We start from the raw sequence: 25,068 nt of genomic DNA, 5'->3' as shown, positions 1-25,068 counted from the left end.
CGTGGTGCTCCCTGATTGGTCCTCGCAGGTGGACATCAGCCTACAGAGTAGCTTCCAGCCGGGGATGAAGCTGGAAGTGGCCAATAAGAGCAGCCCAGACACCTACTGGGTGGCCACCATCGTCACCACCTGCGGCCAGCTGCTGCTGCTGCGCTTCAGTGGCTACGGAGATGACCGCAAGGCCGACTTCTGGTGTGATGTCATGACCGCCGAACTCCACCCAGTAGGCTGGTGCTCCCAGAACAACAAGACCCTCCAACCCCCTGAAGGTAGGGGCACCACCTGGGAACTCGCATGCACACACACACACATACACACACACACACACCTGGAGCTGTGAGATGATATTTGATCACACACACCTTTACATGTGCGTTTTACACGTGAATATACACATCTTAGTCTATAGTGAATAAACACACCCTCTTCATCTGTGGCTTTATTGCTCATTTTTGATACTTGAGGAATTATACTGAACACACACCTGTAGCTGGACTTTACTTGACATCATAGTATAATAAAACACCTGTAGCTGGACTTTACCAGACCTCATAGTATAATAAAACACCTGTAGCTGGACTTTACCTGACCTCATAGTATAATAAAACACCTGTAGCTGGACTTTACCTGACCTCATAGTATAATAAAATACCTGTAGCTGGACTTTACCAGACCTCATAGTATAATAAAGCACCTGTAGCTGGACTTTACCAGACCTCATAGTATAATAAAGCACCTGTAGCTGGACTTTACCAGACCTCATAGTATAATAAAACACCTGTAGCTGGACTTTACCAGACCTCATAGTATAATAAAGCACCTGTAGCTGGACTTTACCAGACCTCATAGTATAATAAAACACCTGTAGCTGGACTTTACCTGACCTCATAGTATAATAAAATACCTGTAGCTGGACTTTACCAGACCTCATAGTATAATAAAGCACCTGTAGCTGGACTTTACCAGACCTCATAGTATAATAAAACACCTGTAGCTGGACTTTACCTGACCTCATAGTATAATAAAACACCTGTAGCTGGACTTTACCTGACCTCATAGTATAATAAAATACCTGTAGCTGGACTTTACCAGACCTCATAGTATAATAAAACACCTGTAGCTGGACTTTACCAGACCTCATAGTATAATAAAGCACCTGTAGCTGGACTTTACCAGACCTCATAGTATAATAAAACACCTGTAGCTGGACTTTACCTGACCTCATAGTATAATAAAATACCTGTAGCTGGACTTTACCAGACCTCATAGTATAATAAAGCACCTGTAGCTGGACTTTACCAGACCTCATAGTATAATAAAACACCTGTAGCTGGACTTTACCAGACCTCATAGTATAATAAAACACCTGTAGCTGGACTTTACCAGACCTCATAGTATAATAAAACACCTGTAGCTGGACTTTACCTGACCTCATAGTATAATAAAGCACCTGTAGCTGGACTTTACCAGACCTCATAGTATAATAAAACACCTGTAGCTGGACTTTACCAGACCTCATAGTATAATAAAACACCTGTAGCTGGACTTTACCAGACCTCATAGTATAATAAAACACCTGTAGCTGGACTTTACCAGACCTCATAGTATAATAAAACACCTGTAGCTGGACTTTACCAGACCTCATAGTATAATAAAATACCTGTAGCTTGTAGAGACCCCAATATAACCTGTTCACATAGACAGACAGTGCAGCCTGTCCCAAGACAGACAGACACACACACAGCCTCAGCCTGTTATGACACTCTACCCTGCCCCGGCCCATGTGAGTCAATAAGAGAGTGAGCTCATTCTGCCTAGTCAAGCCAACACACAACAGTTGACTGCACTGTCCAGTCAAACCTGCCCACAGAAACACACAACTGACACCCAAATACATTCAGCAACTTTAATTCAAGGTAGACTCGGATGAACACGAAGGTTGCTCATAACGTGATTTGTTTATTTAGCTTGTTTAGTTTGTTGAACGCACACACCCCCACATACACACACACGCTAAATTTAACCTCATGTAATATTAGCCACGGTAAATACAGCAAGTCACCCTTTCTCCACCTCTACTGCTCTAACTAGCATGACTTTCTCCCTTCCACCCCCCGATCCTTCTCTTTCACCCCTTCCAAAGCTTGTCAAAAATAAATGCCATCTATAATTTAGCATCTATAATTTAGCATCCTCCTTTCAGCGGTCGTTCTAGAAAAGGCATTTTCACACCACGGATCATCTCATCCGCACATTACTCACCCTCCATAACAGATTTAGTTATGGTGATTTTTGGGAGCATTTTTTGTTGTCAAGGAGACAATAGCTGAATTTGCTTCTAATTGACTTTATTTTCACACCGCAATCTTTACCTGGTGGCAAATCTCACTTCGGGGGAAAAATAGGACAGTGTACAAATATATATAAAAGGCCTATAGAAACTGCAGCAGTGGGGGATAAAATGTGCTTGATTTTTATGTAGCTTTAATTGATCTTTTAACACATACACTGGAGCATGAGTGGCCACAAGAGAAAAAGAGAGTATCTCTGTGTTGGCAGAGACCTGATGGGGTGAGGGGACTGAATGGCTATGAAATGGACTCTGTAATAACCGTGCATGTTTAGTGGGTTAGATGACACCCAAGGGACTGGGTAGTTAACACACACCATTGCACACACACACACACACACACACACTCTCTCGTTTAGATTTGACTCAAGAGATGTTGTGTTTATTGGTTTGTCTATAATAAGGGTTTACATGAGAGGTGGACACAGACTGTTGGTGTGAGTGTATGTGTGTTTGCTAGCTACTGTATACGGCTTAGTGAATAGGGCTGGCAGACCTAATGTATTTGCAGAAGAGGAACAGGTGGGGAGTGGAAGGCTGTAGTATGTTTCACTAAGCTGGGAAAGTAATATTAGGTTAAATTTAGACAACCTTTCCTCTTCATGTTTTCTCCTTCATGCTATAATTGATCAAATTACAGTGATTTTCTCCTTCACTGCTATTTGTCATCAAGCCTCTTGCATCATGCCAAGCAAAGTGAGTGTATGCGTTGTATGCGTGCGTGCGTGTGTGTGTGTGTGTGTGTGTGTGTGTGTGTGTGTGTTTCTATGTTACAGTTACCTTTATTTCTTTCTGTTTCTCAGATAACGTTTACCTAAGAAAAGGTAAGCAGCCCTATCAGTCTTCCTGACTAACTCGCCTGCCTGCCTGCTGGCTCTAGGTAGCTGTTAACTGCTAACATGGACCAATGTTTCTTCTCAGCAAGAAAAAGTTTAAATGGGATCCTTGGGACGTCCAACTCTGACGTCACCCCATCGAAGTTGGCATTTAAAACGGTTATTAGGGTTAGGTAGGGTTTTTGTTAAGGTTATGGTTAGGTTAAGGGTAGGGTAGGGGTTAGGGTTAGGGTTTAGGGTAGGGACGTCCCAAGGATTCTGCAAATCACTAACCTTCTCAGCATTGCATGTGTGCTTCCTTTTCCTCCTTCCTGTCAGCTTACAGGAAGTTGCTTCAGAGTTTGTTTGACTCTTATACCCCCCACGTCTTTCTGCATTGCCCTCTGTATTTCCCCATTTCTGCACCTCTCCACCACCTATTATTTTGGAGGGATAGATGTTAGAAGTGTGCTGGCCTCATTTCTATCTGTATTAGGGGGGTTCTTAAATTACGGTGGCATTTGGGCATGACATTTTGGTAACATCAAATATACATTTTAGGTCAATTAGGATTTTCGGGAATATAGAGGCCACAAATTCTCAAATCTAAGGTCATCAATCCTTTAAAAATTATTTACAGTGATATGATTCATCATTTTGCTCATGTTATTTCCTTTCATTTTAAATTGACTAATACCAAGTGACACTTTGGATTTAGACACCAAATTATTAATGGAATCCTCAAATGTATGACATACTAACAGGGTGTGATATACTAATACGTTTATTTAATATAGACCCCTCCCCCGATAACAGTTTGCCACTGGAGAGAATGCTCAAGGTCCTTGTAATCAGTGATTTTCAAGGTGGTAACACCAATAACATAAAACTGATGGACACACATTATACTAGTTTAAAAAAAGAAAGTATTTTAATAGCCTTCCTTGTTTTGTTGATCTATACAATATATTAAATACTTTTGTTCATTATTCAAAATAATATATAGGCTTATCTATCTCTAAATCTCCAAACCATGTCACTACACCTCTACACGTCACCAGTGGGACAAGACAATTTGCTAGCCTCCAGTAGTTTCTACAATGCATACAAATAGATGTGTTGCAGTATAAAGGACCTACATACACACATTCTGTGGTAGTCAGTCTCACTGTTGTTTATAGGCTCTGTCTTAACTGGAGAGGAGAGAGATGAGGGGGGCAGAGTTCAGAATATAACTTTAGAACGTGTGTGTCTGTGTCAGTGGTGTACTTTTTACTCCATACATTTTCCCTGCCACCCAAAAGTACTCGTTACATTTTGAATGCTTAGCAGGACAGGAGAAATGGTCTAATTTAAGAGAACATCCCTGGTCATCCCTACTGCCTCTTATCTGGCAGACTCACTAAACACATGCTTCGTTTGTAAATTAGTGTTATCTATAAATAAATAAAAACAAGAAAATGGTGCAGTCTGGTTTGCTTAAAATAAGGAATTTAAAATTATTTATACTTTTACTTAGTATATATTTTAGCAATTAAATTTACTTTTGATACTTAAGTATTTTTTTAAACCAAATACTTTTAGACTTTTACTCAAGTAGGATTTTACTGGGTGACTTTGACTTTTACTTGAGTAATTTTCTATTAAGGTATCTTTACTTTACTCATGCTGCTTACGCCAAATCCTGCCATCAGCATGACGAAACAGGAACCGGGATTGCGTGCCCACTGGAGCTGCTGCTTATTGTTTTTAGCTGATAGGAGTGGAACCCGGTGTGATCTGCTGCAATAGCCCATCCGTGACAAGGACCGACGAGTTGTGCATTCCATTCTGCACACCACTGTTGTACTGCGCCGTTATTTGCCTGTTTGTGGCCCGCCTGTTATTTTGCACGATTCTTGCCGTTCTCCTTCGACCTCTCTCATCAGCGAGCTGATGCCCACAGGACTGCCGCTGACTGGATGTTTTTTGTTTGTTGCACCATTCTCGGTAAACCTTAGACACTGTCATGTGTGAAAAGCCCAAGAGGCCGGCCGTTTCTGAGATGCTAGAACTGGTGCGCCTGGCACAGACGTTCATACCATGCTCAAAGTCGCTTAGGTCACTAGTTATTCCCATTCTAACGTTCAATCGAACAGTAACTGAATGCCTCGATGGCTGTCTGCCTACTTTATATAGCAAGCCACGGCCACGTGACACACTGTCTAGGAGTGAACCATTTTCGTGAACGGGGTGGTGTACCTAATAAACGAATGTTTTCTTAATAAATAACAGTTAAATAAAACAGAAAATGTGTTATTTGTTATGTTTTTGTCATTTTAAATTGTTTTTGCATGGTGCCAAAGTCAAGGAACAGCATTTACCATCGCAATTCAAGAATGACTCATCATTTTTTATCCTAGCACCGGTATACTCAAGTTTAGGATGTGCATATCATCTTCCTGTTCCACCAGTGTGTATTACGAACATGAAACTCTCAGACGGTTTTCCACTAGACAGCAGGTGTCTCAGCCTAGGATCTTAGCTTGTCTAGACATGGCTGACACTGCCAGCTCGGCACATTCTACAACACATTCTCAGAATTCACCAGGATTCCTACTCCAGAATTACCAGTGTGTGTGTGTGTGTGCAGGGCTCTAAATTAACATTTTTTATTGGTAGCACTGGTGAAGTTAGGCGCACCACTCTAAAATGTGCAGTTTTGTCACACAACACAATGCCACAGATGTCTCAAGTTTTGAGGGAGAATGCAATTGGCATGCTGACTGCAGGAATGTCCACCAGAGCTGTTGCGATAGACTTGAATGTTCATTTCGCTACCATAAGCCACCTCCAACATCGTTTTAGAGAATTTGGCAGTACGTCCAACCGGCCTCACAACCGCAGACTTGTGTAACCATGCCAGCCCAGGACCTCCCCATCTGGCTTCTTGTTCAGTGTAGATTAAAACACTTCGGTGAGCGGTTGGAATCATAGAAATATAATGATTATTCTAATTCTATGGTTGGTGTTTGGCATGACAACAAATTAGGTAGGATTTATGACAGGGTAGGAACCAAAGTGCTGGTCAGTGTTTCCCAGGGTACCCTAATAGCATTTGAATAGATGCATAGTTATATTTAGACAAAGAGTTTAGAATAGGCTATCTGATTCAGAACATGCTCTTTGCACAAAAAACATGCTGATCTACACCATCACTGGTAGCAGCCTGTATTAGAGCTAACGTTTGCTTTGCCCTAGCTAGTGCATTTAGGTAAAGGTAGCATTAACGATGAGCTTTAGGCACATGCCAATTTCCTTAGACTAACTAACTGGCGTTTTGCAAAGAGCAAGATTCACAAACTATTATTATAATAGAGAAGATGTGGATTCATATTTAGAAGCAATGTGGAAAGCAGCATCGTTGTTGTTTTGGAACAATCTGTTGAGTGCATGCTGAGAGAAACAGGCACAGCGTGGAGGAGCTGTCTATGTGCTGCCTGCCTGTTGAGTGACAGGGGGCAGGGCTTCAGCCTGTCTTGTTTGAGCAGTGTTGCAGCTAAATATTGTTACGCTTTACATTTTTCCAATTTCGCACAGCAAATTTCGCACAGCAAAATATTTGGCTGCATATGCAAGCCCTGTGTGTGTGTGTGTATCTTTTCATATTTGTTTGCATTCCTGTGTGTGTTTGTGTCAGGAGCTTTGAGTGTATCACAAGTTTAGTCATGTGATAACAGCGCTGCTCTCAGAACCCCACAGAGGTCATTTGCATAATGCATTCGCCACACTCACTCCTTCCTGCCAGGACCTGCTAGAGATGAGGCTCTGAGATGGGGCTCAGGCTTACAGCTGTGTGTGTGTGTGTGTGTGTGTGTGTGTGTGTGTGTGTGTGTGTGTGTGTGTGTGACCTGCCTCTGTCCTTAATAGTGCATGAGTTAATCCTTAGTTGGCAGGAAGGACTACACACACGCATCATCCTGGTCAAAGACGAGCCAAGTTAACACAAGGCACTCAGAAAGAGCAGGCCAGGACTGATTTGATACCCAAATTACCAATCCTCCCATCTCCACCACCTGATTTGCAACAGCTTTGTATTTGCTTTGTGTGTGTGTGTGTGTGTGTGTGTGTGTGTGTAGTATGGTGTGGATGGGTGTAGTCCCATATCCCAATCTCATTTGCTTGTCTCCATTTTCAGAATGATTATATAACTAGTGCTGGATGTATTTAGTGTGAGACAGTCTTTTAGAGGGCAGTCTTTTTCTCTACCTAGCCAGGTGCTATTAGGTTTAGCCAAGCATGTCATTATAGCAGCAATTTACAAATGCCCCACCCCACCTACACACACACACACACACACACACACACTCTAAACCCCTTATGTCCTGGGGGCAGTAAATTCACCGCACTTACTGTAAACACGTCTCTGAGTTAATTCATATTTCATGCCTGTCTCTTATTCCCTCCTGACTTCTCATCAACATGGCTTTACGTTAATGGTTAACATCATCACAAGCTAGTGCGTCTCCCCCGTCGTAAAACACCTACACATGATTTAGCCTATCAGAACAGAGAGGTGTCTGTCTGTCCTGTTGGCTGTTATTCAGTGACTATTGAGCTACATTTCTGACTATGAATTACATTCACCTGCATGTCTGCTGTTGATTAGTCTTTCCACTTTGTGTATTTTGGCTTTTTTTCTAGAAGGTAGTTTGTTGTCAACAACCCACCTGGTTAAACAATGGGGTACTTACAGTGAGGGGAAAAAAGTATTTGATCCCCTGCTAATTTTGTACGTTTGCCCACTGACAAAGAAATGATCAGTTTATAATTTTAATGGTAGGTTTATTTGAACAGTGAGAGACAGAATAACAAAAAATCCAGAAAAACGCATGTCAAAAATGTTATAAATTGATTCACATTTTAATGAGGGAAATAAGTATTTGACCCTCTCTCAATCAGAAAGATTTCTGGCTCCCAGGTGTCTTTTATACAGGTAACAAGCTGAGATTAGGAGCACACTCTTAAAGGGAGTGCTCCTAATCTCAGTTTCTTATCTGTATAAAAGACACCTGTCCACAGAAGCAATCAATCAATCAGATTCCAAACTCTCCACCATGGCCAAGACCAAAGAGCTCCCCGAGGATGTCAGGGACAAGATTTTAGACCTACACAAGGCTGGAATGGGCTACAAGACCATCGCCAAGCAGCTTGGTGAGAAGGTGACAACAGTTGGTGCGATTATTCGCAAATGGAAGAAACACAAAATAACTGTCAATCTCCCTCGGCCTGGGGCTCCATGTAAGATCTCACCTCGTGGAGTTGCAATGATCATGAGAACGGTGAGGAATCAGCCCAGAACTACACTGGAGGATCTTGTCAATGATCTCAAGGCAGCTGGGACCATAGTCACCAAGAAAACGATAGGTAACACACTACGCCGTGAAGGACTGAAATCCTGCAGCGCCCGCAAGGTCCCCCTGCTCAAGAAATCACATATACAGGCCCGTCTGAAGTTTGCCAATGAACATCTGAATGATTCAGAGGAGAACTGGGTGAAAGTGTTGTGGTCAGATGAGACCAAAATCGAGCTCTTTGGCATCAACTCAACTCGCCATGTTTGGAGGAGGAGGAATGCTGCCTATGACCCCAAGAACACCATCCCCACCGTCAAACATGGAGGTGGAAACATTATGCTTTGGGGGTGTTTTTCTGCTAAGGGGACAGGACAACTTCACTGCATCAAAGGGACGATGGACGGGGCCATGTACTGTCAAATCTTGGGTGAGAACCTCCTTCCCTCAGCCAGGGCATTGAAAATGGGTCGTGGATGGGTATTCCAGCATGACAATGACCCAAAACACATGGCCAAGGCAACAAAGGAGTGGCTCAAGAAGAAGCACATTAAGGTCCTGGAGTGGCCTAGCCAGTCTCCAGACCTTAATCCCATAGAAAATCTGTGGAGGGAGCTGAAGGTTCGAGTTGCCAAACGTCAGGCTCAAAACCTTAATGACTTGGAGAAGATCTGCAAAGAGGAGTGGGACAAAATCCCTCCTGAGATGTGTGCAAACCTGGTGGCCAACTACAAGAAACGTCTGACCTCTGTGATTGCCAACAAGGGTTTTGCCATCAAGTACTAAGTCATGTTTTGCAGAGGGGTCAAGTACTTATTTCCCTCATTAAAATGCAAATCAATTTATAACATTTTTGACATGCGTTTTTCTGGATTTTTGTTTGTTGTTATTCTGTCTCTCACTGTTCAAATAAACCTACCATTAAAATTATAGACTGATCATGTCTTTGTCAGTGGGCAAACGTACAAAATCAGCAGGGGAACAAATACTTTTTTCCCTCACTGTATGTACTAGCAGTAAATTATTAGATTGTTACACTCATAGATATTAAACCCTGATATATGGTCTATGGTTATACTATTAATTCAGTCTTACAGGATCCCCTGGAGACTTAGTAGATAGTGTGGTTTACAATGCCACTGTAATAATAATGACTAGATAAGCACTGTGAGTTAGACTGAGAATAAATAGTCTAATTTGGTCCCATTAGCCTTGATTAGAATCTGCTGTACTGCTGTGATCACATATAAAAACATCCCTCCCTGCCACGATACAGGCCAGACTTGTTCTTTTTAATAATCACTTTGATTATCTTAAATAAGCTTTTGAATTAGCCTTCACTGTCTGTTTACACAATGTCTTGTTGTTGGATATGCAAATCAGATATTTTTTGTATGGTGGATATTTGTTTGGATGTCTCCAAGTATAGCAAAATCAAGGAGAGGAGAGAGAAAAGAGAGGAGAGGATTGGGGGAGGGGAGAAGACGAAAGATCGAAAAGGGGAGAGGGGGTTCTCTTCAAAGTAAATTATGCAGTTATTGTTTTGTGGAAGTCAGGATTTGCCTCAGTCTATCGCCTGGAGGATGGGCAAGATATATATATATATATTTTTTGTATTATTATTTACATGCAAACTAGTACTGTAACTACACTCTGGACCGGAGGGAGCCGAGGAGGTAGAACAGAAAAAGGAGGGAGGGAGAGAGGGGGAGGGGCTGAAGTTCAGATGGCGAAGGAGCAGCCTGCATTCTGCTCTGTGGCCTATTCTAAATGGCTTGATGACTAATCTAGCAGGATCTGTAAAAATAGTTTATCTATTTCTGCACACCGGAGATCATCAGGAGCACCGTGTGTATGTGTGTGTGTGTGTGTGTGTGTGGAAAGAAAATATTCTGACAGGAAAAAACACTATTATTAACCAGGGGTGGTGGAGAGATGTACTGGGGCAGAGAGACATTATTTGTAACTGTATTTGCACCATGTATGGAAAACGGGATCGGCCATGTCCCGAGACAGATTTGTTTGTAGGAAAATTAATTGACTTTCTCTAAATCTGTCTCATCTGGCTTCAGAAGAATATACTAATGAGAGAATATAAAATGAGGGAAAAATACCTCTGTTCTCTCCCATAGGAATGAATTATTCTATTTGTTTTCTAAGTGTTGCTTGGCTTAATAACAGATAGCAGTGTAATCCTCCATGATATAGGCTACTGCTGGCCACTTGTCATTCTACGGTGACTCATTTCAACTTGCCCCAGTGAGTCAGATATTCTCTGAATCTTTGCGTCCAATCAGTGACTGTAAACCTAGAGTATTAGATGTATTTGGAGAGGGGTGAATAATTTGTCATTTAAAAATAGATTACTCTAGTTTTGCTTGAGAGAGATGTGTGACTTAGTAGAACCACAGAGTTTCTAAACATCGCAAGACTTCTGGGAACAATTGTGAAACAGACCAAGTAGACCAGGCCGGTTTTGGGGGGTTGAGAAGTCAATGAGAGAAGTAAAAAATTATTCCTTAGTTCACAAGTGTCAAACACAAGGCCTGCACAATTTTTTTATTTTTTATTTTACCTTTATTTAACTAGGCAAGTCAGTTAAGAACAAATTCTTATTTACAATGACGGCCTACACCGGCCAAACCCGGACGACGCTGGGCCAATTATGCAATGACTTGGGTTGTCAATTCATTTTGGCCTGCTTCCATAGAGCCCGCGATGCGCTGCACTACAAGTCACAGCAAGCACTGCCAATGTGCTGCACGCCAAATGGCAGTGTCTGGCCCGCAAATCATTGGAGTTTTTTTCAATATGGCCCTTGTGCTGATTGAGTTTGACACCCCTGCCTTAGTTGTTCATTTTCTTGAAAACTAAAAGCACAACCTAGTTTCGAGCCAATGTCTTAAGTAGTTGAACATGGTATTACTCCAACCTTGTGAAATTGACAAACTGAAACGTTTACATTTTAGTGGAAAACAACTTTATATCGAAGGAGTGCGTTTGATTTGACGGCCTGCACATGCGCAGTTCGGTGCGAGACGACCGTTAAACCCCATGACATGTTTCTATGCATGAGCTTAGCTAGCCAATGTCGCCATGACATCGCCTACAAGTGTGTTCGGGGATTTCTATTGGAGAAGCACTTTCTGCCTATCTTCATACTGTACTGTCTTTGGTAGACCTGTGTATGCCTGTGGGAAGTCACTAGTCAGCGTGGAGTCAAAGTCAAATCAAGACCCACGATGCACCATGAATTATACATCACTACTGTTGCACTGTGGGAAACAGAAAGTGGAGTAAACAAACATGTCCTATGCAAATGAGCAGGAACCAGCCGTTTAAATGGCTCTGGAGAGGGTGATACATGTGTTCGTTCATGCCTGCCTTCTTCTACCATACTCCCATTGTATCTCTCTAAACACCTGTTTATGTGGACTGCTCTATACTGCAGTGTTCTGTAGCTAACTGTTTTCCACTGTTGTTCACTGCTTAGCCTGGTGCTAATAGATGTAAGTGCATGGTCATGTAGGGTTTTGCAGTATATTTGACCATCTATCTCTCTCTCTGTTCTGTCTTGTAGCCATCAAAGAGAAGTACAGTGACTGGACAGATTTTCTCATCCAGGACTTGACTGGCTCACGGACCGCACCAGCAAACCTACTGGAAGGGGTGAGTACTGTCTCAGTGCGCGTTGGACGGAGAACGAGATAGAGAAACACATTTAGAACTTTAGCTAATCTGTTGAGCTCTGTATGTTGAGCTGAGGTTTCACCCCAGATAATACCAGTTCCCTCTCAAAGAGGGGAAATCAGACATACAGTGCCTTCAGAAAGTATTCATACCCCTTCACTTATTCCATATTGTGTTGTCTTACAGCCTAAATTCAAAATTCTTGCTCTCACCCATCTACACACAATACCCCATAATGACTAAGTGAAAACATGTTTTTAGAAATGTTTGCAAATGTATTGAAAATTAAATACAGAAATATCTCATTCACATAAGTATTCACACATGTTAGAATCACCTTTGGCAGCAATTACAGCTGTGAGTCTTTCTGGGTAAGTCTCTAAGAGCTTTGCACACCTGGATTGTACAAATGTTGCACATTCTTTAAAAATTTGTATAGTTGATCATTGCTAGACAGCCACTTTGAAGGCTTGCCATAGATTTTCAAGCCGATTTAAGTCAAAACTGTAACTGGGCCAATCAGGAACATTCAATGTCGTCTTGGTAAGAAACTCCAGTGTATATTTGGCCTTGCGTTTTAGGTTATTGTCCTGGTGAAAGGTGAATTTTTCTCCCAGTGTCTGTTGGAACGTAGACTGAACCAGGTTTTCCTCTAGAATCTCTCTAGAAATCTTGCCTGTGCTTATCTCTATTCCGTTTCTTTTTATCAAAAAAAGAAAACTCCCTAGTCCTTGCCGTTGACAAGCTTACCCATAACATGATGCAGCCACCACCATGCTTGAAATTATGAAGAGTGGTACTCCGTGATGTGTTGGATTTGCCCTAAATATAATGCTTTGTATTCAGGACATATAGTTAATTTCTTTGCCACATTTGATGCAGTTTTACTTTAGTGCCTTATTGCAAACAGGATGCATGTTTTGGAATATTTTTTATTCTGTACAGCAGGGATCTTCAATTCCGGTCCTGGAGGGCCGAAACACCTCTGTTTTTCATCCTCTCCTTCTAATCAGGGGCTAATTCAGACCTGGGACACCAGGTGAGTGCAATTAACTATCAGGTAGAAATAAAAAACAGAAGTGTTTCGGCCCTCCAGGACCGGAATTGAAGAACCCTGCTGTACAGGCTTCCTTCTTTTCACTCTGTACTTTAGGTTAGTATTGTGGAGTAACTACAATGTTGTTGATCCATCCTCAGTTTTCTCCTATCACAGCCATTAATCTCTGTAACTATTTTAAAGTCACCATTGGCCTCGCTGAGCGGCTTCCTTCCTCTCCTGCAACTGAGTTAGGAAGGACGCCTGTATCTTTGTAGTGACTGGGTGTACAGTATTGATACACCATCCAAAGTGTAATTAATAACTTCACCATGCTCAAATGGATATTCAATGTCTGCCTTTTTTTCTTTTTTTTACCAAGGGGTTGAAAACTGTAGGGTTTGAGCATAGCCTGAAGGTAGGGAGGGGGTAGTTCCTCTTGCTGCTCTGTAGGCAAGTACCATGGTCTTGTAGTGGATGCGAGCTTCGACTGGAAGCCAGTGGAGTGTACAGAGGAGCGGGGTGACATAGGAGAACTTGGGAAGGCTGCAGCATTCTGGATAAGTTGCAGGGGTTTGATGGTACAAGCGGGGAGCCCAGCCAACAGTGAGTTGCAGTAGTCCAGACGGGAGATGACAAGTGCCTGGATTAGGACCTGCACCTCTTCATGTGTGAGGTAGGGTAGTACTCTACGGATGTTGTAGAGCATGAACCTGCAGGAGCGAGTCACTGCTTTGATGTTTGCAGAGAACGACAGGGTCACGCCAAGGTTCTTTGCACTCTGGGAGGGGGACACCATGGAGTGTCAGAAGGGGGGAAGGAGAAAAGTAGTTGAGTGTCATCCGCATAGCAATGATAAGAGGGACCGTGTGAGGATATGACCCAGTGACTTGGTGTATAGAGAGAGGAGGAGAGGGCCTAGAAACGAGCCCTGGGGGACACCATCTATTTTAAATTCAGGCTACAACACAACAAAATGTGGAAAAAGGGGTGTGAATATTTTCTGAAGGCACTGTACACAGAGATTGGATTTTTTAAATCATTTTAATTTGTTTTATTTGGGGTAGATCAGCTTAATATTTGAATTCTCCCTCTCCCCCTCCCCTCCCCTCCCCTCCCCTCCCCTCCCACATCCTTCTATCCAGCCTCTGAGGGGGAAGAACACAGTGGATCTGATTCTGGAGGGTTCGGTGATGGAGGTACGGGACCTCACTGACCCTTCCCTCTACTGGGCCTCCCGCGTCGCCCAGAACATCGGCGGGAGGCTCCGCCTGCGCCATGTGGGTCTCCAAGACGACGCCCACGACACCTGGCTGTTCTACCTCGACGTGAGGCTCCGCCCACTGGGCTGGGCTCAGGAGAACCGCCTGTCACTGGAGCCCCCAGCAGGTAAGGGGGCGGGGTCATAACTGCATGGAGTGAGGGGCTCTGGGTCACATTCAGCTGTGTTAGTGTTAGTGCTGGGCTGAAACGAAAACCTGCAACATTCCAGGACTCTCCAACTCTATTGGACTTACGGTTTATTAAGGGGATACTTATGAATCATATCCCATGAGAGCCATAGATTAGGATAAAATGGTGGCCTTGATGTAGTGAGGATCAATGTTACCCCCCCACGTTTTTATGACTATGTTTTACGCCATTCAGAACAGCTGGGAGATTACCTTCTCTCTGTTCAATATCATAAACCCCCTTATGAAGTCTCTGTCTCGCTCTCTCGCTCTCTCGCTCTCTCGCTCTCTGAATGACTCAACATGTGGCTTCGGTTCATATTCGAGATGTAGATCTTTCAGTTTCAACTTCTACAGAACTGATGACTTTGTATAAAAAAATGCCTTTCCACAGAACACAACACACGCAATGTCACAATCATAGCAACACACTCACACTTGCAATGACACACATAATATTTTTCCTTCAGACATACATATACTGGTCGACTGTTGTAACACAAAATGGAAAATGTACAACTCCATATGAGTTTCTCCAGTCCCAGGTTTCAGTTAAGCCAGTTTGTAGAGAGTGGGAGGAGGAGGGAAGGGGAGGGTCATGTGGTTGTAAGACTTATTCCTTGAAATGACATTTGATTTAAAAATATAAACATTTGGGAAGCACTGGGAGAGGTTTGCTCAAAGGGATAGTGTGAGATGTTGGCAATGAAGCCCTTTTTCTACTAACCCAGAGTCAGATGAACTCATGGATACCATTTTTATGTCTGCATGAAGGAAGTTAAAGGTCGTTTCGTGAGCCATTGCTAACTAGCATTAGCACAATGACTAGAGGTCTACAGGTACAGCTAGCATGCCAAGTAGAAAAAGGTCTTGATAGCCAAAATATTCCACTATACCTTTTAAATAAACAGTTGGGAGAGATTTGTAAGGTCTTTTAATTTGATGCTGAGTTTGAGAGTTATACTCTGACTGTCATCTCTCTCGTCTCAGAGTTGCGTGGCCTGAAGAGCGCCCTCGAGTGGCAGGAGGCCCTGGAGGCAGCGCGGAGCGAGGCCCAGCAGAACCCACTGCCCCTGGAGGTGTTTAAGGTGAGGGTCAGCCACACAGGAAGTAGCCCTGTGACACAGGAAGTGCTTCTACACACAACCCACTTCCTGAGTACTCTTGCCTGCTCAGGTGTGCAGGTTCATCAGTTCCCATGACAATTCTTACTGTGTGTGCTATCAGGCCATGTGGGGCTGGTGGTTAAACAGTTACACAAATCAAATACTCACTTAATCAATGTAGTCAAACCCCTGAGTTCCAATCAGTCATTTAACAGACAATATCATGTTATCAGATTTCACTCAGCCCAGTCAAAGCTCTTCTCTGTCCTGGCACCCCAATGGTGGAACAAGCTTCTCCCTAATGTCAGGACAGCGGAGTCCGTGCCCATCTTCCGAAAAATCTGAAACCCTACCTCTTTAAAGAGTATCATAAATAAATCCCATGGCAAAAAAAAAGCACTGACTTTGCTGATAGCCACGTTGTTGAGGGAAAATGTACTTACTACAATTGGGATATGTTGTTGTCTCAGCTAGCTATCTTAAGATGAATGCACTAATGTAAGTCGCTCTGGGTAAGAGCTTCTGCTAATTGACTGAAATGTCAATGTAAAATCTTTATGCTACATGGCTCAGACACCTCCGCTCCTATCTGTGTGTGTGGGTGTGTTTATTGTGTGTGTGGGTGTGTTTATTGTGTGTGTGTTTATGGTGTGTGTGTTTGTGGTGGGTGTGTAGTGATAAGCTGCTGTCTTTCCCACGCCCCTCTTAAGTCTGGGTGTGTACCTGTCATACAGACTACAGTGATCTGGCTGGACCTGTCTGATTGCCTCACGCCTCCATGGCAGTGGGTTTTAAAGGACCATACTAGCTAGCTATATTTGTCTCTATAGGTCAAATACACCTGTCACAGACAATTAGTTAGACTCACATAGGCATTATTTGATCTAACTCAGAGCATATTTGAGCAGTTGAGCAGGCTAGTAAGTAATGACAAAGTAATCATATTTTCATTATATAGCCTAACCCCACTGCTTTAGTGTTTGTTAACAAAGCCTGTTTGCAATGACCATTATAACGTGTGTGTTTTACACTGTGACTCGGTTGTTTCAGGACCATGCAGACCTGATCAAACACTCCTTCAGGACGGGGATGAAGCTGGAGATGGTGTCGCCATTGGAGCCGTTCTACATCTGCCCTGTATCTGTCACACAGGTGAGCCTACCTGACCATCTCAAACCTTAGCCAACTGTATCTAACCCCACCAAACAAACCTAGTCATACCCTTAAAAGTGTTTCTATGTGTTAATGAAGCCATGGTTATATCGCCCCCATCATTCTTTCTCCTCTTCTCTCTGTAGGTCTACAATGAGCACTACTTCCAGGTCACAGTGGATGACCTCACTCCAGAGGCCACACCCCTGTCCCTGGTGTGCCATGCTGAGTCGCCGGGCATCCTCCCCGTCCAGTGGTGTCTAAAGAACGGGATTGGTCTAGAGCGGCCCAGGGGCTACCTGAGCCAGGACTTTGATTGGGCGGACTACCTGAAACAGAGTGGGACTGAGACCGCCCCTGACGCATGCTTCCCTGACGTAAGATACTTTATCTTCCTTCCTCCTTCAATTCCTTGCCTCATCCTTCTCTCTCCATCCCGCTCCTCTTCCCTCTCTCAATGCCTCTTCTCCCCACTGTCCTCATCCTTCTCTCCATCCCTCCTCCCCCCTCCCTTCCTGCCTTTCCATCTATCTCCCTCTTGTCATCCCTGTCCCCACCCCCCTTAAAGCTGCATTATGTAACTCTTTGGGCGACCCGACCAAATTCACATAGAAATGTCAGTCATAGATCTGTCATTCTCATTGAAAGCAAGTCTAAGACGCGGTGGGTCTGTTTTATGCATCCCGTTAAGTTTCGTTTTTGTGTCTTTTACTTTAGGTTTTGTACACCAGTTTCAAACAGCTGAAAATACAATATTTTTGCTTATGGAAAATATTTTTCACAGTGGTTTAGATGGTACAATGAGTCTGTACACAATGACTGCTTGTTTTGTCACATAAGGAAATGGTGGAGCGATTTCTGCATATTGCACCTTTTAAAATAATGATTATACATAAACAACACAGACATTCCCTCTCAATTGTCAGAAGGATCCATTGTTATGTCTACTGTTTATCCCATTGGCTGTCTGTGTCTGTAGGCATGGCAGAGCCGAGGCTTCGCTAAAGACATGTGGCTGGAGGCCATTAACCCTGTCAGGCCCACCGAGGTGTGTGTGGCTCAGATCACACAGGTCAGGGGTCGCCTGCTGTGGCTCAGACTGGAAGGTGAGACGTGTGTGTGTGTGTGTGTGTACGTGCGTTCGTGCGCGTGCATGGACAGCTGTCTTACCCCATGCTCTTTTGTCCCTCTCCAGGTCTGCCTAAGTCCGTCCCGGAGTGTATTGTGGATGTGGAGTCCATGGACATCTTTCCTGTAGGATGGTGTGAGACCAATGCCTACCTCTTGACTCCACCACTGAAGCCTGTCTGTATGTATCCCTCATCTCTCTCTCACACACACACATATACACACACACACACACACACACACACACACACACACACTGTGCATAGTGCAAACCCTATTATTTTCTGTTGATTGCAGGCCAGCAGCAGAAGAAGATTGCCGTCGTACAACCAGAGAAGCAGTAAGTTCGCTGATGCTCCAAAACTACAGAGAACCACTCCAATTTAAAACCCTCACTATTCCATTCCCTTTTGAAAATCCCCATCCAGTACTTTAACAGTTCCATCACACAGATTGCTATTCCACTCTAAAAACAAATCAATGCATTGCCAAACCATTTCAGCACCCACAGAAATGCACGCCTTATACTTTACAATAAAAAACCCTAGATGGAGAACACACTCAAGTAGATTCCTTAAAAAGCCTCAAGGCCCCTCTCTCTCAAACCATACCCTTTCCACCGAAACAGTAGCTAACTGTTCACTTCGAAATTGCCTTTTCTTCAGCGGACAGATTTGTTATATTGACAAATGACATGTTTCAGTAGCGGCTGGGAAACGTAGCTCTGAAGGATCAGGGATGTGGTCGTTCAGAGACAACATATGAGGCTTTCAGTAACACTTTGTCAACCCCTGTCGTCTAACCTGTTTTACCATATCTCTCCCCCAAGGGACTCATTCATCAATATCCCTCATTCTTTTCCATTGTGGTTCAGTAGTGTTTGGGGAAGGACATGTATCACACTAAGCTAAATCTGACAGGGTCTTAAATAGCTGTATCGTTGATTGAATGATTGGACGGCTTGGCTGTTCACTTGATTGATTGATTGGTTCATGGATTGATTGACATTCTGTCTGTAGGTTGGCTCCGCCCCAACCCGTGGAGACAATCCCTCTCAACCTCTGCGAGCCCGTTGCCATGGATACGGGTAAACAAGATTCATAATTCAAATATGAGATGATTTATTTACAGCTATTGATGAAAATGAGAGTTAATGATGATCATGATTAACATGGAAAAGCCCTGTAAACAGAATGAGTGTGTGTGTGTGTGTGTGTGTGTGTGTACCTGGGTTGTGTTCATTAGCCACACCTGTTTCAAAGCAGATTCATATTTATGAGCAAACAACCTTCGTCTGCCTAACAGTTGCGCTTCACAATCGCTGATTGGTACCTCACAGCTTGTCTCAGAAAAGTGTTGCTTTCTAACAAACCTCTACATTTTAATCAATATTACACTTCTGTTAGCACATACTCCTCTCAACATTTTACACAGCCATTGTTATGTTTATTTATTAAGTGTGTGTGTGTGTGTGTGTGTGTGTGCGCGTGTGGGGGGTGCATCAGTGTTGTGTCCATAAGAGGCCCATGCCCTTCTATATATTTATAATTTGTCTAATCACTATTCAACCGGAGCTGTGCAATTACAGGTGTATGAGTAACAAAGTGTAAACTGAGGTGTGGAATCACACTGCATTGTTATGTAGAGCACACCTCTATACAAGCCTCATTAACAAGGCAGTGCAGTGGAGTTTTATAACAAAAGTCATACATAATGTAAGTGTTAGGCTGCTTTTACACAGGCCGCCCAATTCTGATATTTGTTCCACTAATTGGTCTTTTGAACAATCACATCAGATCATTTTACGTCACATCTTTTTCAGCGCTGATCTGATTGGTCAAAAGGCCAATTAGTAAAAACATACATCAGAATTGGGCTGCCTGTCTAAACGCAGCCCAATTCAGATTTTTTTTCTCACTAATTGGACTTCTATATAGTCTATCAAGAGATTAAACTTGATAGGCTGCCTGACGTTCTTATATCTGTCTGTTATTGGCGGATTGTCTGATGTCCCGTGATGCTTCTCTCTCCTCCCCAGGCTCAGCCAATGGGAGATACTGCTGCTCCAGGATCTATGTGAACCACCGCTGTTTCTCTGGCCCTTACCTGAACAAGGGCCGCATCGCTGAGCTGCCACAGGCTGTAGGGCCGGGGAAATGCACTCTGGTCCTCAAAGAGGTAGGTAGAGGAACATCAACCTACTGGTTGCACCCAAATCTATTCCAGAGCCCTAAGGGATCAGAAAAACTAACAACTTTTGACCAGAGCCCTAAGGGATCAGAAAAACTAACAACTTTTGACCAGAGCCCTAAGGGATCAGAAAAACTAACAACTTTTGACCAGAGCCCTAAGGGATCAGAAAAACTAACAACTTTTGACCAGAGCCCTAGGGGATCAGAAAAACTAACAACATATTCTGGAGGAGGTAGAGAGGCATATGCCTAATTAAAGGACTGGAGAGGGGAGGGAGGGAGGGAGAGAGAGAGAGAAGGAAATGTCTTGTTAACCACCTGCAGTCTCTCAGCAGCAGCTTCAGTTGAATGTGAACTGTCAGTCATTTCTGTTTACACACACACACACACGCGCGTGCGCAGTAACTCAGCAAAAACAGCCTTTAATTTCCCTAGATACCCCCTAGTGTGAGTGTGTGAATGTGTGTCCTTGCTCATTTAAGTGTGTTTGCAGGTTTGTGTGTTTGTGTTCTACTGGTTTTAGTTGTTCTCTAGTTTTCGTGTCACGTTAACTTGAAAACTAGAGAGAAAAAATGTCTTAAAGAAAGTGTGTTCAGTATGGTGTTCAGCTTCCACAGTTATCTCCTGTGTGTCCCCATGCAGGTGCTGAGCATGCTGATCAATGCAGCCTACAAGCCTGGGCGTGTCCTGAGGGAGCTACAGGATGTAGAGGACCAGCACTGGGACTGCCACGAGGAGACCCTCAAAGCCAAGTGAGTCCCACCTGGAGGAGCTCGACCAGGATTGGAAAGACCATTAGGACCCATTTTACAAAGTCACAAGACAAGCCACATCAGAACATGCATGCTCCTCGTAAACATGCAAGGTCCTGTATGAATAATACTATTGGCCTGAGCTGACACTGATGTTTCACTCCACTCCTTAGATACAAAGGGAAGACGTATCGATCGTCCATCCGGATCGTGCGTCTGGCAGAGCAGATCCCAGACTTCTGTCGTAAAGTGTGTGTGAAGCTGCAGTGCTGTCCCAACCTCTTCAGCCCCGTCCAAGTCACAGACAAGTGCCCTGAGAACTGCGCCATGCAGACCAAGACCAAATACAGTAAGTGTGTGTAGGGTGTGGTTACTGTACATGTGTGTTTATGTGTGGGTTTCTGTTTATGGGAACTAAGATCAACTTCATATATGTTTGTAGGTTGGTGTGTGCGTGCGCGAACAAATACAGTAATTTTCTACAAGTGTGAGTTTGTGTGTCTGTCACAAAAAACACACACACACACGAAAATACACACATCCATTTGTTTGATTAAAACCCCCTTTAAATTAATAGCTAACCTGCGTCAGAATTGAGCCAATATGAACTGTATTGAGTGTTGTGTCCCCAGCATATTACTACGGTAAGAAGAGGAAGCTGTCTAAGCCGTTTGGAGGAGAGGAGAGTCTGGAGGCCAAACCCACACGACGCCGGAAGAAGAGGAAGGCCATCTTTGTCCAGAAGAAACGACGCTCGTCTGCAGTGGACTACACTCCTGCAGGGTCACCACAGGTCTGACAGATCTCTCTCTCGCTCTCTTCTCTCTCTCTCTCGCTCTCTCGCTCTCTCGCTCTCGCTCTCGCTCTCTCTTCTCTGTATGTCTGTCTCTCTTTCTATTTCGGTCTCTCTCTCTCTCTCTCTCTCTCGCTCTCTCTTCTCTGTATGTCTGTCTCTCTTTCTATTTCGGTCTGTCTCTCTCTCTTTCTATTTCGGTCTGTCTCTCTCTCTATTTCGGTCTGTCTGTCGCTCTCTACATGTCTCTCTATGTCATGTGTATAAGAGTAAATGCTGGTGCCCTCAGTCACACACGTACACATGGATTTTGTACTGTAGATATGTGGTAGTGGTGGAGTAGGGGCCTGAGGGCACACAGTGTGTTGTGAATGTATTGTAATGTTTTTAAAATTGCATGAACTGCCTTAATGTTGCTGGACCCCAGCTAATGGGGATCCATAATAAATACAAATACATATCTACTATCTGTGTTCCCCTCCCCCTCTCTTTATCTTTCTCTCTCTCTCGCTTTCTTTCTTTCTTTCTTTCTTTCTTTCTTTCTTTCTTTCTTTCTTTCTTTCTTTCTTTCTTTCTTTCTTTCTTTCTTTCTGTTTTTTCTTTCTTTCTTTCTGTCTCTCTCTTTCTTTCTTTCTCTCTTTCTTTCTTTCTCTCTCTTTCTCCCTCTTCGCGTCTCTCTCTATTTTATAATGGACTTGATTGTCACTGCACTAAGATTGACCATATAACTCCCTACAGGACAGTGATGAAGATGATGATGAAGAGGATCTTATGTTGCAGTCGGGCAGTGAAGAAGGCACCAGCTCTGAGCCGCGAGAGGACCACACAGACACTTCCTCTGTGGAGGTGGCTAACAGCCGGCCGCGGCGTGCCGTGACGCTACGCAGGGCCACCCATACCGGCATAGCTTCGGGCAGCCATGAGGGTCCTGAAAGCAGGAGGCGGAGCACTCGGTCTCTGTCATATAACCAGGGAAACAAGTACCACCCACCCAAGAGACAGGAGATGCAGGTGAGATAGAATGCTACACGCAGAGACAAACACATACACAGACCCACATTAATGAAGATGTGATTTAGTATTTGATGAGTACTTTTTTGACTCCCTGTTGGCCGGTGCCCCAGGTATGGTCAGTGAATGACGTCCTGATGTCCTATTCAGTCGATATAGGCCCTGTATGTAGATTCATCTTTCTGGCCATGTGTCCTGTGGTCCTGCAGGTGGAGTATAGTGAGGAGGAGTGCCAGCTGGTGTTGGAGAGGAACCCTCTGGAGTGGTCCGTAGACGACGTGGTCACCTTCATCACCTCCACTGACTGTGCTGCTCTCGCCAAGATCTTCCAGGAGCAGGTACAAACACACTGTGCACACACTCTAAAATACATGCACACACACACACACACACACACACGTCCCCAAAACAACACACTTTCTTGTTTGATGTACAGATTCTGTCTTCACATTGTCATTAACATCGTCATCCTCTCTCTCACTCTCATGTTCTCTCACTCACTCACTCACTCGCTCTTATCGTATTCTCTCTTTCTCTCTGCAGGACATAGATGGCCAGGCGTTGTTGTTGCTGACCCTGCCCACAGTCCAGGAGTGTATGGAGCTGAAGCTGGGTCCAGCCATCAAGCTGTGTCACCAGATAGAGCGCGTCAAGGTGGCCTTCTATGCCCAGTACGCCAACTGATCCTTGGCGTCTGACCTGGCACCTTTACCCTGTAGGGAACAGACTGTCTGGAGATGCCTCACCCAGTACACCTTCATCTGAGGAAGAGGAGGAGAGATGATTTGGCTTAATGCCAAGTCTGGGATTACCTGGTCTGGAAGGCTTGGAGGAAAGTGGGAAAACTGGTAATGCTGTCGCTTAGGAATTCTGAAATTCTGGACATGGATTACCCGGCCACTTTCCCGTGGATTACTGATGTCACATAGAGAAGGAAGTGACGTCAGAGAAAGCAGAGGAGGAGCTACCCACATACGGAGCTCAGGACATCATCCTCATTTGCGACAGCAGGCAGAGATGGGTTGGAAGGTTCAGATTTCCACAGTACTGTGTGGAAGGATCAGTCAACTGTGGATAGTTGAGTACGGTACATATGAGTAAATCCATATGGAATACAGATCTGTGAAGAAACTGATCGAAATTGAGGATTATGTTCTTGGAACATTTTGAAATTGAGGATTATTTTCTTGGAATATCTTTTTTTTTGTTTTTACATGCTGTTTGAGACTGATGGCCCTGACAGTGTTTAAGTTATGAACAAATGTTATTAAATATTTGTTAAATGTTTTCTCTCTTTGTTATATTTAAGTAAATTAGGTTAATATATTTGATTAACAAAAATTGGTTAGTAACTTACAATAATATATTTGCAATATTTATTGTATTCCTTATTGAATAGGAATAATATATCTTATTTGGTTGTAAGAAAACTATATTCAGAGAGAGAGTTGATAGGCTATTGAAAGTCTTTGGTTTCAAATATGTATTTAAGGATGTTCATGAGTTATTCCAGTCAATATTAATTTAGTCCTGTTATTAAATTATCTGTTTTTTCTTGTGTACATAGGGAAATAGTAGGTCTGCTGCATTTTCTCATTAACAGATTGTAGAAAATCCTGGTAACACTTTAATTGGATAGTCCATCTGTAGATGCGCTACAGACTATCTACAGACTATCAGTAACATTTTAACTAACTATCTACTAGCCCTAACTCTAACCTAAACCTTATCCTAACCCTTATTCTAAACCGTACCCTAACCCTAACCTTAGCAAGCAGTTGCTTATCAACAGATAGTCTGTTGCTTAGAAATAGATAGTTTGTTGATAGTATCTACAGTGTGACCAAAGTCCTGAATTAGCTAAACCCTCTTTTTGTTTTGGACTTTTCACTTTAATAAGTTGTTTTAACAATGTAAAATATTTGGTATCCATCTATGCAAAATGCGGTGCAGATATTTTTGATAAGTGTTGATAAGAAAATAAATTTCTACTGATTTTGTAGTGATGCTTTGTTTTCTAGTTTTTATATAGATTAAGAATTCATCAAGGTGTTGTTTTTTTTACCATGCATAAACTCGCTGGAGGGTAGGCCTGAATGAAGTACATAGGTAGTAATAACCATTTCATTACTGATTGGATTTCATTGTGATTCTTCATACAGGCAGTGACTAGTAGCCTATTGTATTTCCAAGACTGTAGCATGTTCTTAATGTAATATACATTTAATTTAATACAGACAGTACATATTGAGATGAGGG

The 25,068-nt window shown here is 43.2% G+C and overlaps 1 protein-coding gene across 1 annotated transcript in view; it reads left to right on the top strand.

The window, feature by feature from the left end:
- LOC311129905 (scm-like with four MBT domains protein 2) overlaps positions 1-24,811 on the top strand; it is a 37,861-nt gene extending 13,050 nt beyond the window's left edge. Inside the window, exons 4-22 of the mRNA XM_084162444.1 lie at positions 29-269; positions 3,154-3,174; positions 12,079-12,167; positions 14,370-14,613; positions 15,666-15,763; positions 16,832-16,933; positions 17,080-17,310; positions 17,913-18,039; positions 18,129-18,242; positions 18,359-18,401; positions 19,081-19,148; positions 20,100-20,239; positions 20,896-21,005; positions 21,179-21,354; positions 21,448-21,492; positions 21,638-21,798; positions 22,537-22,809; positions 23,019-23,147; positions 23,353-24,811. Of these exons, the coding sequence (XP_084018570.1) occupies positions 29-269; positions 3,154-3,174; positions 12,079-12,167; positions 14,370-14,613; positions 15,666-15,763; positions 16,832-16,933; positions 17,080-17,310; positions 17,913-18,039; positions 18,129-18,242; positions 18,359-18,401; positions 19,081-19,148; positions 20,100-20,239; positions 20,896-21,005; positions 21,179-21,354; positions 21,448-21,492; positions 21,638-21,798; positions 22,537-22,809; positions 23,019-23,147; positions 23,353-23,493 (2,553 nt within the window). The 3' untranslated portion in view covers positions 23,494-24,811. The remainder of the gene's footprint in view (positions 1-28; positions 270-3,153; positions 3,175-12,078; positions 12,168-14,369; positions 14,614-15,665; positions 15,764-16,831; positions 16,934-17,079; positions 17,311-17,912; positions 18,040-18,128; positions 18,243-18,358; positions 18,402-19,080; positions 19,149-20,099; positions 20,240-20,895; positions 21,006-21,178; positions 21,355-21,447; positions 21,493-21,637; positions 21,799-22,536; positions 22,810-23,018; positions 23,148-23,352) is intronic.
- The last annotated feature ends 257 nt before the right edge of the window (positions 24,812-25,068 follow it).

The sequence above is a fragment of the Coregonus lavaretus genome (genome assembly GCF_964263955.1).
Source record: "Coregonus lavaretus genome assembly, chromosome: 5".
Taxonomy (NCBI): Eukaryota; Metazoa; Chordata; class Actinopteri; order Salmoniformes; family Salmonidae; genus Coregonus; species Coregonus lavaretus.
Note: the sequence above shows the minus strand (reverse complement) of the source record. Positions and strands in the feature narration are given on the sequence as shown.